Source organism: Scyliorhinus torazame, chromosome 1 (assembly GCF_047496885.1).
Source record: "Scyliorhinus torazame isolate Kashiwa2021f chromosome 1, sScyTor2.1, whole genome shotgun sequence".
NCBI lineage: Eukaryota > Metazoa > Chordata > Chondrichthyes > Carcharhiniformes > Scyliorhinidae > Scyliorhinus > Scyliorhinus torazame.
The window spans coordinates 19,295,176-19,309,748 of record NC_092707.1 but is presented as its reverse complement, the minus strand read 5'-3'; the positions used below and the strand labels follow the sequence as shown (position 1 = coordinate 19,309,748).

Genomic DNA, 14,573 nt, shown 5'->3' with positions numbered 1-14,573 from the left:
CCCCCCACCTCCTCCACCTACTCCCCCCCTCCTCCTCCTCCTTCTCCCCCCCTCCTCCTCCTCCTTCTCCCCCCCTCCTCCTCCTCCTCTCTCCCCCCTCCTCCTCCTCCTTCTCCCCCCCTCCTCCTCCTCCTTCTCCCCCCCCTCCTCCTCCTCCTTCTCCCCCCCTCCTCCTCCTCCTTCTCCCCCCCTCCTCCTCCTCCTTCTCCCCCCCTCCTCCTCCTCCTTTCTCCCCCCTCCTCCTCCTCCTTCTCCCCCCCTCCTCCTCCTCCTTCTCCCCCCCTCCTCCTCCTCCTTCTCCCCCCCTCCTCCTCCTCCTTCTCCCCCCCTCCTCCTCCTCCTTCTCCCCCCCTCCTCCTCCTCCTTCTCCCCCCCTCCTCCTCCTCCTTCTCCCCCCCCTCCTCCTCCTCCTTCTCCCCCCCTCCTCCTCCTCCTTCTCCCCCCCTCCTCCTCCTCCTTCTCCCCCCCTCCTCCTCCTCCTTCTCCCCCCCTCCTCCTCCTCCTTCTCCCCCCCTCCTCCTCTCCTTCTCCCCCCCTCCTCCTCCTCCTTCTCCCCCCCTCCTCCTCCTCCTTCTCCCCCCCTCCTCCTCCTCCTTCTCCCCCCCTCCTCCTCCTCCTTCTCCCCCCCTCCTCCTCCTCCTTCTCCCCCCCCCTCCTCCTTCTCCCCCCCTCCTCCTCCTCCTTCTCCCCCCCTCCTCCTCCTCCTTCTCCCCCCCTCCTCCTCCTCCTTCTCCCCCCCTCCTCCTCCTCCTTCTCCCCCCCCTCCTCCTCCTTCCCCCCCCTCCTCTCCTCCTCTCTCCCCCTCCTCCTCCTCCTCCCCCCCTCCTCCTCCTCCTTCTCCCCCCCCTCCTCCTCCTCCTTCTCCCCCCCTCCTCCTCCTCCTTCTCCCCCCCTCCTCCTCCTCCTTCTCCCCCCCCTCCTCCTCCTCCTCTCCCCCCCTCCTCCTCCTCCTTCTCTCCCCCCTCCTCCTCCTCCTTCCTCCCCCCTCCTCCTCCTCCTTCTCCCCCCCTCCTCCTCCTCCTTCTCCCCCCCTCCTCCTCCTCCTTCTCCCCCCCTCCTCCTCCTCCTTCTCCCCCCCTCCTCCTCCTCCTTCTCCCCCCCTCCTCCTCCTCCTTCTCCCCCCCTCCTCCTCCTCTTCTCCCCCCCTCCTCCTCCTCCTTCTCCCCCCTCCTCCTCCTCCTTCTCCCCCCCTCCTCCTCCTCCTTCTCCCCCCCTCCTCCTCCTCCTTCTCCCCCCCTCCTCCTCCTTCTCCCCCTCCTCCTCTTCTCCCCCCCTCCTCCTCCTCCTCTCCCCCCCTACCTCCTCCTCCTTCTCCCCCCCTCCTCCTCCTCCTTCTCCCCCCCTCCTCCTCCTCCTTCTCCCCCCCTCCTCCTCCTCCTTCTCCCCCCTCCTCCTCCTCCTTCTCCCCCCCTCCTCCTCCTCCTTCTCCCCCCCTCCTCCTCTCCTTCTCCCCCCCCTCCTCCTCCTCTCCCCCCTCCTCCTCCTCCTTCTCCCCCCCCTCCTCTTTCTCCTCCCCCCCCTCCTCTTCTTCCTCCCCCCCCTCCTCTTCTCCTCCCCCCCCCTCCTCTTTCTCCTCCCCCCCCCTCCTCTTTCTCCTCCCCCCCCCTCCTCTTTCTCCTCCCCCCCCCTCCTCTTTCTCCTCCCCCCCTCCCTTCTCCTCCCCCCCTCCTCTTTCTCCTCCCCCCCCTCCTCTTCTCCTCCCCCCCCCTCCTCTTTCTCTCCCCCCCCCTCCTCTTCTCCTCCCCCCCCCTCCTCTTTCCTCCCTCCCCCCCCTCCTCTTTCTCCTCCCCCCCCTCCTCTTCTCCTCCCCCCCCTCCTCTTCTCCTCCCCCCCCCTCCTCTTTCTCCCCCCCCCCCTCCTCCCCCCCCCCTCCTCTTTCTCCCCCCCCCTCCTCTTTCTCCCCCCCCCTCCTCTTTCTCCCCCCCCCCTCCTCTTTCTCCCCCCCCCCCTCTTTCTCCCCCCCTCTTTCTCCCCCCCCTCCCTCCCTCTTTTTTCTCCCCCCTCTTTCTCCCCCCCTCCCTCCCTCTTTTTTCCCCCCTCTTTCTCCCCCCTCCCTCCCTCCCTCTTTTTCCCCCCCCCCTCCCTCCCTCCCTCCCTCTTTTTTCCCCCCCCTCCCTCTTTTCCCCCACTCCCTCCCTCTTTTTCCCCCCCTCCCTCCCTCCCTCCCTCCCTCTTTTTCCCCCCCCTCCCTCCCTCTTTTTCCCCCCCCCCCCTCCCTCCCTCCCTCTTTTTTCCCCCCTCCCTCCCTCTTTTTTTCCCCCCCTCCCTCCCTCCCTCTTTCCCCCCCCCCTCCCTCCCTCTTTTTCCCCCCCCTCCCTCCCTCCCTCCCTCTTTTTCCCCCCCCCTCTCTCCCTCCCTCTTTTTTCCCCCCCCTCCCTCCCTCCCTCTTTCCCCCCCCCCTCCCTCCCTCCCTCTTTCCCCCCCCTCCCTCCCTCCCTCTTTTTTTCTCCCCCCCCCTCCCTCCCTCCTTTCCCCCCCCCTCCCTCCCTCCCTCTTTTTTCTCCCCCCTCCCCCCCTCCCTCCCTCTTTTTCTCCCCCCTCCCCCCCTCCCTCCCTCTTTTTTTCCCCCCCCTCCCTCCCTCCCTCCCTCTTTTTTTCCCCCCCTCCCTCCCTCCCTTTTTTTCCCCCCTCCCTCCCTCCCTCTTTTTTCCCCCCCCCCTCCCTCCCTCTTTCCCCCCCCCCCTCCCTCCCTCTTTTTTCCCCCCCCCTCCCTCTTTTTTTCCCCCCCCCCTCCCTCTTTTTTCCCCCCCCCTCCCTCTTTTTCCCCCCCCCCTCCCTCCCTCCCTCCCTCTTTTTCCCCCCCTCCCTCCTCCCTCTTTTTTTCCCCCCCTCCCTCTTTTTTTCCCCCCCTCCCTCTTTTTTCCCCCCCTCCCTCTTTTTTTCCCCCCCCTCCCTCCCTCCCTCTTTTTTTTCCCCCCCCTCCCTCTTTTTTTCCCCCCCTCCCTCCCTCCCTCTTTTTTTCCCCCCCCTCCCTCCCTCCCTCTTTTTTCCCCCCCTCCCTCCCTCCCTCTTTCCCCCCCCCCTCCCTCCCTCCCTCCCTCTTTTTTTCCCCCCCCTCCCTCCCTCCCTCCCTCTTTTTTTCCCCCCCCTCGCTCCCTCCCTCCCTCCCTCTTTTTTTCCCCCCCCTCCCTCCCTCCCTCTTTTTTTCCCCCCTCCCTCCCTCCCTCCCTCTTTTTTCCCCCCCCTCCCTCCCTCCCTCTTTTTTCCCCCCCTCCCTCTTCCCTCCCTCCCTCCCTCTTTCCCTCCCTCCCTCTTTTTTTCCCTCCCTCTTTCCCTCCCTCCCTCTCTTTTTTTCCCCCCCCTCCCTCCCTCCCTCTTTTTTTCCCCCCCCCTCCCTCCCTCCCTCTTTTTTCCCCCCCCCTCCCTCCCTCCCTCCCTCTTTTTTCCCCCCCCTCCCTCCCTCCCTCCCTCTTTTTTTCCCCCCCCTCCCTCCCTCCCTTTTTTTCCCCCCCCTCCCTCCCTCCCTCCCTCTTTTTTTCCCCCCCTCCCTCCCTCCCTCCCTTTTTTTCCCCCCCCTCCCTCCCTCCCTCCCTCTTTTTTTCCCTCCCTCCCTCTTTCCCTCCCTCCCTCCCTCTTTTTTCCCCCCCCTCCCTCCCTCCCTCCCTCTTTTTTTCCCTCCCTCCCTCTTTCCCTCCCTCCCTCCCTCTTTTTTTCCCTCCCTCCCTCTTTCCCTCCCTCCCTCCCTCTTTTTCCCCCCCCTCCCTCCCTCCCTCCCTCTTTTTCCCCCCCCCTCCCTCCCTCCCTCTTTTTTTCCCTCCCTCCCTCTTTCCCTCGCTCCCTCCCTCTTTTTTTCCCTCCCTCTTTTTTCCCTCCCTCCCTCTTTTTTTCCCCCCCTCCCTCCCTCTTTTTTTCCCCCCCTCCCTCCCTCCCTCTCTCCTTTTTTCCCCCCCCTCCCTCCCTCCCTCCTTTTTTCCCCCCCCCTCCCTCCCTCCCTCCCTCCTTTTTCCCCCCCCTCCCTCCCTCCCTCCCTCCTTTTTTCCCCCCCCTCCCTCCCTCCCTCCTTTTTTCCCCCCCTCCCTCCTCCCTCCTTTTTCCCCCCCCTCCCTCCCTCCCTCCCTCCTTTTTTCCCCCCCCTCCCTCCCTCCCTCCCTCTTTTTTTCCCCAACCCTCCCTCCCTCTTTTTTTCCCCCCCCTCCCTCCCTCCCTCCCTCTTTTTTTCCCCCCCCTCCCTCCCTCCCTCCCTCTTTTTTCCCCCCCTCCCTCCCTCCCTCTTTCTTTCCCCCCCTCCCTCCCTCCCTCCCTCCCTCCTTTTTTTCCCCCCCCTCCCTCCCTCCTTTTTTCCCCCCCTCCCTCCCTCCTTTTTTCCCCCCCCTCCCTCCCTCCCTCCCTCCTTTTTTCCCCCCCCTCCCTCCCTCCCTCCCTCCTTTTTTCCCCCCCCTCCCTCCCTCCCTCCCTTTTTTCCCCCCCTCCCTCCCTCCCACCTTTTTTCCCCCCCTCCCTCCCTCCCTCCCTCCTTTTTTCCCCCCCCTCCCTCCCTCCCTCCCTCTTTTTTCCCCAACCCTCCCTCCCTCCCTCTTTTTCCCCCCCCCCCCCCTCCCTCCCTCCCTCCCTCTTTTTTCCCCCCCTCCCTCCCTCCCTCCCTCTTTTTTCCCCCCCCCTCCCTCCCTCCTCCCTCTTTTTTCCCCCCTCCCTCCCTCCCTCTTTTTTCCCCCCCCTCCCTCCCTCCCTCCCTCCCTCTTTTCCCCCCCCCCCCTCCCTCCCTCCCTCCCTCTTTTTTTCCCCCCCCTCCCTCCCTCCCTCCCTCTCTCTTTTTTTCCCCCCCCTCCCTCCCTCCCTCTTTTTTTCCCCCCCTCCCTCCCTCCCTCCCTCCCTCTTTTTTCCCCCCCCCTCCCTCCCTCCCTCTTTTTTTCCCCCCCCCTCCCTCCCTCCCTCCCTCCCTCTTTTTTTCCCCCCCTCCCTCCCTCCCTCCCTCCCTCTTTTTTCCCCCCCCCTCCCTCCCTCCCTCCCTCTTTTTTCCCCCCCCCTCCCTCCCTCCCTCCCTCTTTTTTCCCCCCCCTCCCTCCCTCCCTCACTCCCTCTTTTTCCCCCCCCTCCCTCCCTCCCTCCCTCTTTTTTTCCCCCCCCTCCCTCCCTCCCTCCCTCTTTTTTTCCCCCCCCTCCCTCCCTCCCTCTTTTTTCTCCCTCCCTCCCTCCCTCCCTCTTTTTTCCCCCCCCTCCCTCCCTCCCTCCCTCCCTCTTTTTTCCCCCCCCTCCCTCCCTCCCTCCCTCCCTCTTTTTTCCCCCCTCCCTCCCTCCCTCCCTCTTTTTTTCCCCCCCCTCCCTCCCTCCCTCCTCTTTTTTTCCCCCCCCCCTCCCTCCCTCCCTCTTTTTTTCCCCCCCCCTCCCTCCTCCCTCCTCTTTTTTTCCCCCCCCCTCCCTCCCTCCCTCCCTCTTTTTTCCCCCCCCTCCCTCCCTCCCTCTTTTTTTCCCCCCCCTCCCTCCCTCCCTCCCTCCTCTTTTTCCCCCCCCTCCCTCCCTCCCTCTTTTTTTCCCCCCTCCCTCCCTCCCTCCCTCTTTTTTCCCCCCCCCTCCCTCCCTCCCTCCCTCTTTTTTTCCCCCCCTCCCTCCCTCCCTCCCTCCTCTTTTTTTCCACCCCCTCCCTCCCTCCCTCCCTCTTTTTTCCCCCCCCTCCCTCCCTCCCTCCCTCTTTTTTTCCCCCCCCCTCCCTCCCTCCCTCCCTCCCTCTTTTTTTCCCCCCCCTCCCTCCCTCCCTCCCTCTTTTTTCCCCCCCTCCCTCCCTCCCTCTTTTTTTCCCCCCCCCCCTCCCTCCCTCCCTCCCTCTTTTTTCCCCCCCCTCCCTCCCTCCCTCCCTCTTTTTTCCCCCCCCTCCCTCCCTCCCTCCCTCCCTCTTTTTTTCCCCCCCCTCCCTCCCTCCCTCCCTCTTTTTTCCCCCCCTCCCTCCCTCCCTCCCTCTTTTTTCCCCCCTCCCTCCCTCCCTCCCTCTTTTTTCCCCCCCCTCCCTCCTCCCTCTTTTTTCCCCCCCCTCCCTCCTCCCTCTTTTTTCCCCCCCCTCCCTCCCTCCCTCTTTTTTTCCCCCCCTCCCTCCCTCCCTCTTTTTTCCCCCCCCTCCCTCCCTCCCTCCCTCTTTTTTCCCCCCCCCTCCCTCCCTCTTTTTTTCCCCCCCTCCCTCCCTCCCTCCCTCTTTTTTCCCCCCCCCTCCCTCCCTCCCTCTTTTTTCCCCCCCCTCCCTCCCTCCCTCCCTCTTTTTTCCCCCCCCTCCCTCCCTCCCTCCCTCTTTTTTCCCCCCCTCCCTCCCTCCTCCCTCTTTTTTCCCCCCCCCTCCCTCCCTCCCTCCCTCCCTCTTTTTTCCCCCCCCTCCCTCCCTCCCTCCCTCTTTTTTCCCCCCCTCCCTCCCTCCCTCTTTTTTTCCCCCCCCCTCCCTCCCTCCCTCTTTTTTTCCCCCCCCCTCCCTCCTCCCTCTTTTTTCCCCCCCTCCCTCCCTCCCTCCCTCCCTCTTTTTTTCCCCCCCCTCCCTCCCTCCCTCCCTCTTTTTTTCCCCCCCTCCCTCCCTCCCTCCTCTGTTTTTCCCCCCCCTCCCTCCCTCCCTCCCTCTTTTTTTCCCCCCCCTCCCTCCCTCCCTCCCTCTTTTTTTCCCCCCCCCTCCCTCCCTCCCTCCCTCCCTCTTTTTTCCCCCCCCCCTCCCTCCCTCCCTCCCTCCCTCTTTTTTCCCCCCCCTCCCTCCCTCCCTCTTTTTTTCCCCCCCCTCCCTCCCTCCCTCCCTCCCTCTTTTTTTCCCCCCCCTCCCTCCCCTCTTTTTTTCCCCCCCCTCCCTCCCTCCCTCCCTCCCTCTTTTTTTCCCCCCCTCCCTCCCTCCCTCCCTCCCTCTTTTTTCCCCCCCTCCCTCCCTCCCTCCCTCCCTCCCTCTTTTTTCCCCCCCCTCCCTCCCTCCCTCCCTCCTCTTTTTTCCCCCCCCTCCCTCCCTCCCTCCCTCCCTCTTTTTTTCCCCCCCCTCCCTCCCTCCTCCCTCTTTTTTCCCCCCCTCCCTCCCTCCCTCCCTCTTTTTTCCCCCCCTCCCTCCCTCCCTCCCTCCCTCTTTTTTCCCCCCCTCCCTCCCTCCCTCTTTTTTTCCCCCCCCTCCCTCCCTCCCTCCCTCTTTTTTTCCCCCCCCTCCCTCCCTCCCTCTTTTTTCCCCCCCTCCCTCCCTCCCTCCCTCCCTCTTTTTTCCCCCCCCTCCTCCCTCCCTCCCTCCCTCTTTTTTCCCCCCCCTCCCTCCCTCCCTCCCTCTTTTTTCCCCCCTCCCTCCTCCCTCCCTCTTTTCCCCCCTCCCCCTCCCTCCTCTTTTTCCCCCCCCTCCCTCCCTCCCTCCTCCCTCTTTTTCCCCCCCCCTCCCTCCCTCTTTTTCCCCCCCTCCCTCCCCCTCCCTTTTTCCCCCCCCTCCCTCCCTCCCTCCCCTCTTTTTCCCCCCCCCTCCCTCCCTCCCTCCCTCTTTTTTCCCCCCCCTCCCTCCCTCCCTCCCTCTTTTTTTCCCCTCCCTCCCTCCCTCCCTCTTTTTTTCCCCCCCTCCCTCCCTCCCTCCCTCTTTTTTCCCCCCCTCCCTCCCTCCCTCTTTTTTCCCCCCCCCTCCTCCCTCCCTCCCTCCTCTTTTTTTCCCCCCCCTCCCTCCCCTCCCTCCCTCCCTCTTTTTTCCCCTCCCTCCCTCCCTCCCTCCCTCTTTTTTTCCCCTCCCTCCCTCCCTCCCTCCCTCTTTTTTTCCCCCCCTCCCTCCCTCCTCCCTCCCTCCCTCTTTTTTTCCCCCCCTCCCTCCCTCCCTCCCTCCCTCTTTTTTTCCCCCCCCCTCCCTCCCTCTTTTTTTCCCCCCCCTCCCTCCCTCCCTCCCTCTTTTTTTCCCCCCCTCCCTCCCTCCCTCCCTCCCTCTTTTTTTCCCCCCCTCCTCCCTCCCTCCCTCCCTCTTTTTTCCCCCCCCTCCCTCACTCCCTCCCTCTTTTTTCCCCCCCTCCCTCCCTCCCTCCCTCTTTTTTTCCCCCCCTCCCTCCCTCCCTCCCTCTTTTTTTCCCCCCCTCCCTCCCTCCCTCCCTCTTTTTTCCCCCCCCTCCCTCCCTCCCTCCCTCTTTTTTTCCCCCCCCCCCTCCCTCCCTCCCTCTTTTTTCCCCCCCCTCCCTCCCTCCCTCCCTCCCTCTTTTTTCCCCCCCCTCCCTCCCTCCCTCCCTCTTTTTTCCCCCCCCTCCCTCCCTCCTCCCTCTTTTTTTCCCCCCCCTCCCTCCCTCCCTCCCTCTTTTTTCCCCCCCTCCCTCCCTCCCTCCCTCTTTTTTTCCCCCCCCTCCCTCCCTCCTCCCTCCCTCTTTTTTTCCCCCCCTCCCTCCTCCCTCCCTCCCTCTTTTTTCCCCCCCTCCCTCCCTCCCTCCCTCTTTTTTTCCCCCCCCTCCCTCCCTCCCTCTTTTTTTCCCCCCCTCCCTCCCTCCCTCCCTCTTTTTCCCCCCCCTCCCTCCCTCCTCCCTCTTTTTTTCCCCCCCCTCCCTCCCTCCCTCCCTCCCTCTTTTTTTCCCCCCCCCTCCCTCCCTCCCTCTTTTTTCCCCCCCCCCTCCCTCCCTCCCTCCCTCTTTTTTTCCCCCCCCCTCCCTCCCTCCCTCCCTCTTTTTTTCCCCCCCCCCTCCCTCCCTCCCTCTTTTTTTCCCCCCTCCCTCCCTCCCTCTTTTTTCCCCCCCTCCCTCCCTCCCTCTTTTTTCCCCCCCCCTCCCTCCCTCCCTCTTTTTTCCCCCCCCCTCCCTCCCTCCCTCTTTTTTTCCCCCCCCTCCCTCCCTCCCTCTTTTTTTCCCCCCCCTCCCTCCCTCCCTCTTTTTTCCCCCCCCTCCCTCCCTCCCTCTTTTTTCCCCCCCCTCCCTCCCTCCCTCTTTTTTCCCCCCTCCCTCCCTCCCTCTTTTTTCCCCCCCCTCCCTCCTCCCCCTCTTTTTTTCCCCCCCTCCCTCCCTCCCTCTTTTTTTCCCCCCCCTCCTCCCCTCCCTCCCTCTTTTTTTCCCCCCCCTCCCTCTTTTTTCCCCCCCCTCCCTCCCTCCCTCCCTCTTTTTCCCCCCCCCTCCCTCCCTCCCTCTTTTTTCCCCCCCCTCCCTCCCTCCCTCTTTTTTCCCCCCCCCCTCCCTCCCTCCCTCTTTTTTCCCCCCCCTCCCTCCCTCCCTCTTTTTTCCCCCCCCTCCCTCCCTCTTTTTCCCCCCCTCCCTCCCTCCCTCCCTCTTTTTTCCCCCCTCCCTCCTCCCTCCCTCTTTTTTCCCCCCCTCCTCCTCCCTCCCTCTTTTTCCCCCTCCCTCCCTCTTTTTTCCCCCCCTCCCTCCCTCCCTCTTTTTTCCCCCCCCTCCCTCCCTCCCTCTTTTTTACCCCCTTCCTCCCTCCCTCCCTCCCTCTTTTTCCCCCTCCCTCCTCCCTCCCTCTTTTTTCCCCCCCCTCCTCCCTCTTTTCCCCCCCCCCCTCCCTCCCTCCCTCTTTTTTTCCCCCCCCTCCCTCCCTCCCTCCCTCTTTTTTCCCCCCCCTCCCTCCCTCCCTCTTTTTTCCCCCCCTCCTCCCTCCCTCTTTTTTCCCCCCCTCCCTCCCTCCCTCCCTCTTTTTTTCCCCCCTCCCTCCCTCCCTCCCTCTTTTTTTCCCCCCCTCCCTCCCTCCCTCCCTCCCTCTTTTTTCCCCCCCTCCCTCCCTCCCTCCCTCCCTCTTTTTTCCCCCCCCTCCCTCCCTCCCTCCCTCCCTCTTTTTTCCCCCCCCTCCCTCCCTCCCTCCCTCTTTTTTCCCCCCCCTCCCTCCCTCCCTCCCTCTTTTTTCCCCCCCTCCCTCCCTCCCTCCCTCTTTTTTTCCCCCCCTCCCTCCCTCCCTCCCTCTTTTTTCCCCCCCCTCCCTCCCTCCCTCCCTCTTTTTTCCCCCCCCTCCCTCCCTCCCTCCCTCTTTTTTCCCCCCTCCCTCCTCTTTTTTTCCCCCCTCCCTCCCTCTTTTTTCCCCCCTCCCTCCCTCCCTCTTTTTCCCCCCCCCTCCCTCCCTCCCTCTTTTTCCCCCCCCTCCCTTTTTCCCCCCCCCTCCCTCCCTCCCTCCCTCTTTTTCCCCCCCCCCTCCCTCCCTCCCTCCCTCTTTTTTCCCCCCCTCCCTCCCTCCCTCCCTCTTTTTTCCCCCCCTCCCTCCCTCCCTCCTCTTTTTTTCCCCCCCTCCCTCCCTCCCTCCCTCTTTTTTCCCCCCCCTCCCTCCCTCCCTCTTTTTTCCCCCCCCTCCCTCTTTTTTCCCCCCCCTCCCTCCCTCCCTCCCTCTTTTTTCCCCCCCCTCCCTCCCTCCCTCCCTCTTTTTTTCCCCCCCCTCCCTCCCTCCCTCCCTCTTTTTCCCCCCCTCCCTCCCTCCCTCCCTCCCTCTTTTTTCCCCTCCCACCCTCCCTCCCTCTTTTTTCCCCCCCCTCCCTCCCTCCCTCTTTTTTCCCCCCCTCCCTCTTTTTTCCCCCCCCTCCCTCCCTCTTTTTTTCCCCCCCTCCCTCCCTCCCTCCCTCTTTTTTCCCCCCCCTCCCTCCCTCCCTCCCTCCCTCATTTTTTCCCCCCCCTCCCTCCCTCCCTCCCTCTTTTTTCCCCCCCTCCCTCCCTCTTTTTTCCCCCCTCCCTCCCTCCCTCTTTTTCCCCCCCCCTCCCTCCCTCCCTCCCTCTTTTTTCCCCCCCCTCCCTCCCTCCCTCTTTTTCCCCCCCCCTCCCTCCCTCCCTCCCTCTTTTTTCCCCCCCCCCTCCCCTCCCCCCCTCCCTCTTTCCCCCCCTCCCACTTTCCCCCCCCTCCCTCCCTCCCTCCCTCTTTCCCCCCCTCCCTCCCTCTTTTTTTCCCCCCCTCCCTCCCTCCCTCCCTCCCTCTTTTTTTCCCCCCCTCCCTCCCTCCCTCCCTCTTTTTTTCCCCCCCCTCCCTCCCTCCCTCTTCCCCCTCCCTCCCTCCCTCCCTCCCTCTTTCCCCCCCCCTCCCTCCCTCCCTCTTTCCCCCCCCTCCCTCCCTCCCTCTTTCCCCCCCCTCCCTCCCTCCCTCCCTCTTTCCCCCCCTCCCTCCCTCCCTCCCTCTTTTTTTCCCCCCCCTCCCTCCCACCCTCCCTCCCTCCCTCTTTTTTTCCCCCCCCCTCCCTCCCTCCCTCCCTCTTTTTTCCCCCCCCTCCCTCCCTCCCTCCCTCTTTTTTCCCCCCCCCTCCCTCCCTCCCTCCCTCTTTTTTTCCCCCCCCCTCCCTCCCCTCCCTCCCTCTTTTTCCCCCCCCTCCCTCCCTCCCTCCCTCCTTTTTCCCCCCCCCTCCCTCCCTCCCTCCCTCCCTCTTTTTTTCCCCTCCCTCCCTCCCTCCCTCTTTTTTCCCCCCCCTCCCTCCCTCCCTCCTTTTTTCCCCCCTCCCTCCCTCCCTCCCTCTTCCCCCCCTCCCTCCCTCTTTTTTCCCCCCCCTCCCTCCCTCTTTTTTTCCCCCCCCTCCCTCCCTCCCTCCCTCTTTTTTTCCCCCCTCCCTCCCTCCCTCCCTCTTTTTCCCCCCCCTCCCCCCCTCCCTCCCTCCCTCTTTTTCCCCCCCCCTCCCTCCCCTCCCTCTTTTTTCCCCCCCCTCCCTCCCTCTTTTTTCCCCCCCCCCCTCCCTCCCTCCCTCTTTTTTTCCCCCCTCCCTCCCTCCCTCCCTCTTTTTTTCCCCCCTCCCTCCCTCCCTCCCTCTTTTTCCCCCCCCCTCCCTCCCTCCCTCCCTCTTTTTTCCCCCCTCCCTCCCTCCCTCCCTCTTTTTTTCCCCCCTCCCTCCCTCCCTCCCTCTTTTTTTCCCCCCCTCCCTCCCTCCCTCCCTCTTTTTTTCCCCCCCTCCCTCCCTCCCTCCCTCTTTTTTTCCCCCCCTCCCTCCCTCCCTCCCTCTTTTTTTCCCTCCCTCCCTCTTTTTTTCCCCCCCTCCCTCCCTCCCTCTTTTTTTCCCCCCCTCCCTCCCTCTTTTTTTCCCCCCCTCCCTCCCTCTTTTTTTCCCCCCTCCCTCCCTCCCTCCCTCTTTTTTTCCCCCCCTCCCTCCCTCTTTTTTTCCCCCCTCCCTCCCTCCCTCCCTCTTTTTTTCCCCCCCCTCCCCCCTCTTTTTTTCCCCCCCTCCCTCCCTCTTTTTTTCCCCCTCCCTCCCTCCCTCTTTTTTTCCCCCTCCCTCCCTCCCTCTTTTTTTCCCCCTCCCTCCCTCCCTCTTTTTTTCCCCCTCCCTCCCTCCCTCTTTTTTTCCCCCTCCCTCCCTCCCTCTTTTTTTCCCCCTCCCTCCCTTTTTCCCCCCCTCCCTCCCTCCCCTTTTTTTCCCCCCCTCCCTTTTTCCCTCCCTCCCTCTTTTTTCCCCCCCCTCCCTCCCTCCCTTTTTCCCTCCCTCCCTCTTTTTTTCCCCCCCTCCCTCTTTTTTTCCCCCCCTCCCTCCCTCTCTTTTTTTCCCCCCCTCCCCCCCTCCCTCCCTCTCTCTTTTTTTCCCCCCCTCCCTCCCTCCCTCCCTCTCTCTTTTTCCCCCCCCTCCCTCTTTTTCCCCCCCCTCCCTCTTTTTCCCCCCCCCTCCCTCTTCTCTCCCCCTCTCCCTCTCCCCCCCCTCCCTCTTTCTCCCCCTCTCCCACTCCCCCCCCCCCCCCCTCTTTCTCCCCCTCTCCCACTCCCTCCCCCCCCCCCCCCTCCTTCTCCCCTTTAATCAGCTTAAGATACCTGCTGGCAGCCGGTCCCAAAATGAGGGCAGGGCTGGAGGTTAGCTACCTTTATACTTGAGCCTGAGGGGCAGAGCCAGCAGGGACAAACCCAGACATGTAACAAACAGTAAGAACCATAAGCAAGAACAGTACTTACAATAAAATAGTGGTTCACCACACTGCCAGCAGTACAGTGCTCAATGTCGACTGCTAGCTGGTCCCCATACCAGATAACCACTGCAGAGGAGCAGTAAGTGTTACTGCAGGAAGCTCCAGGCTGTGGGCATGAGAAAGATGGAGTAGCTTTGACCAACAAGGGAGGCAAAGGATATCAGGGGAGGTGCGGGGATCAGATCAGCCTCTATCCTGTAAAATAGGCTGGTCGCTGGAGCTACAAAGAGAATAAAATAGATAGTATGGCTAAGAGTGGGGTATTGTTTTCACCCAGAGCTGGTGTGAGGTGCTGGAAGTCACCACCCGAATAAGCAGAAATCATATTTTGGGATTTGTGTTGCAACGTACAGGGCTACAGCCTGCGCTCGAAACGGAGTTAATCGGAATGGTGATGGTTAGCTGGCATGGAAATGGGCCGAATGGCCTCCCTCTATGCCATAAATTTCCATTGTTTGGCTGTTAGTAGGACAGTCAGCTATCTCGGCCTAATCTGTTGCCAGAATCCCTCTCCCTGGAGTCTTGCTTGAAAGAAAAAACATTTGAGCGTGATCCAATAGTGTGATACAGGAGTGAATCTACCAGAGGACAGTTTGGTCAGAACATGATACAACAGTAATTCAACTTTCGGGGGCATCACGTAGTGCAAGTCCTGAGAAACAGCTGCAGTTCGAGGGAAGCTGATAATTGATTGCTACCAGTGAGGAGAGAAAGTGTGGAAAACGCTGCCACCTAGTGTAGGACGTACAATATGACTGAAATTGGGAGATCCTCAAAATGGTTTTTACTGAAAGGAAGGTTTCAGAAACAGGCGGAGGAACAGGCTGACCAAAGGGCACAATGAATAGAGCTGGCTACCTAGCGTCACATTATACACTAGGTACAATTTCATCTAAAAAAAGCTGACTACCATCTTCCGCACCTAGACGACCACCAAACAATGCCAGAAACCAACACAGTCCTTGGGGATATTCTGTGCTGATAAGGTACACAAGGTACAGAGTGTCCTTTGGCAGACAGTCGATAAAGGTTCTTACTGAAAAACTGCCATATTTTGGCTAAATAATGAAGTGACTTCTGATCTTGGAGAGGACACAGGAAAGATTCTTCAATTTGAAAGTAATTCCTCAATTGCCACAAGTAACATCGACCCCAAAGCAAATCCAGATAACTGCAGTTAAATTAAACTAACTGTTGTTTTGTATTATGGAGTAAAACAAAAAAAGATGCAGCTATTGTCACAGCAAAAAGGCAGCTGATGAAGCACCTCAAATAGATCTTTTGATGCCAGAAGAACCAGCTTTTGTCATTACAAGTAATCATGGCTGATTACAATTTAACTGACTTTTGAGTATATCCAATTAACTGAATTGTCTTTTGAGTATATCCAATGTTTTTAATAGTACTAGCCAATTCATAATACACAAGCAGGAACGGGACGACTGGGGTACCAGGTGTCATGATATGCACTCATGCACATTATGGGATACAGACAGGCAGTGACCGACACCCAGTACAGCCAATAACAGGACAGAACACAACCAATCACCAGGAAGAACACTAGAAGGTGGTCTCACTATAAAACACACAAGGCATCAACACTGCCTCTTTCCACTGGTGACAACTGTAGAGACAGTCAGGGGGTATATATATCAGTTAGCACCTTCTACACATGGCTCAGAGCTAGTCTGGTCTAGTTAGTTATAGTAAGCACGCTTAGATTAGTAGAGTGTCAAACCCACAGCAAACTGTGTGCACTGCTTAACAAGTTCAATAAAGCGTATTGCACTATCAAAGTTTGGAGTCTACTTTTTTTGCAGTCCATGTTACCCCAGGGTGATTAACACGACA

The 14,573-nt window shown here is 62.1% G+C and overlaps 1 protein-coding gene across 1 annotated transcript in view; it reads right to left on the bottom strand.

The window, feature by feature from the left end:
- The window catches only part of LOC140430856 (tricarboxylate transport protein, mitochondrial-like), a 181,945-nt gene extending 167,762 nt beyond the window's left edge, over positions 1 to 14,183 (bottom strand). Inside the window, exon 1 of the mRNA XM_072466029.1 lies at positions 14,068 to 14,183. Coding sequence (XP_072322130.1) covers positions 14,068 to 14,183 — 116 coding nt within the window. The remainder of the gene's footprint in view (positions 1 to 14,067) is intronic.
- Positions 14,184 to 14,573: the final 390 nt, after the last annotated feature.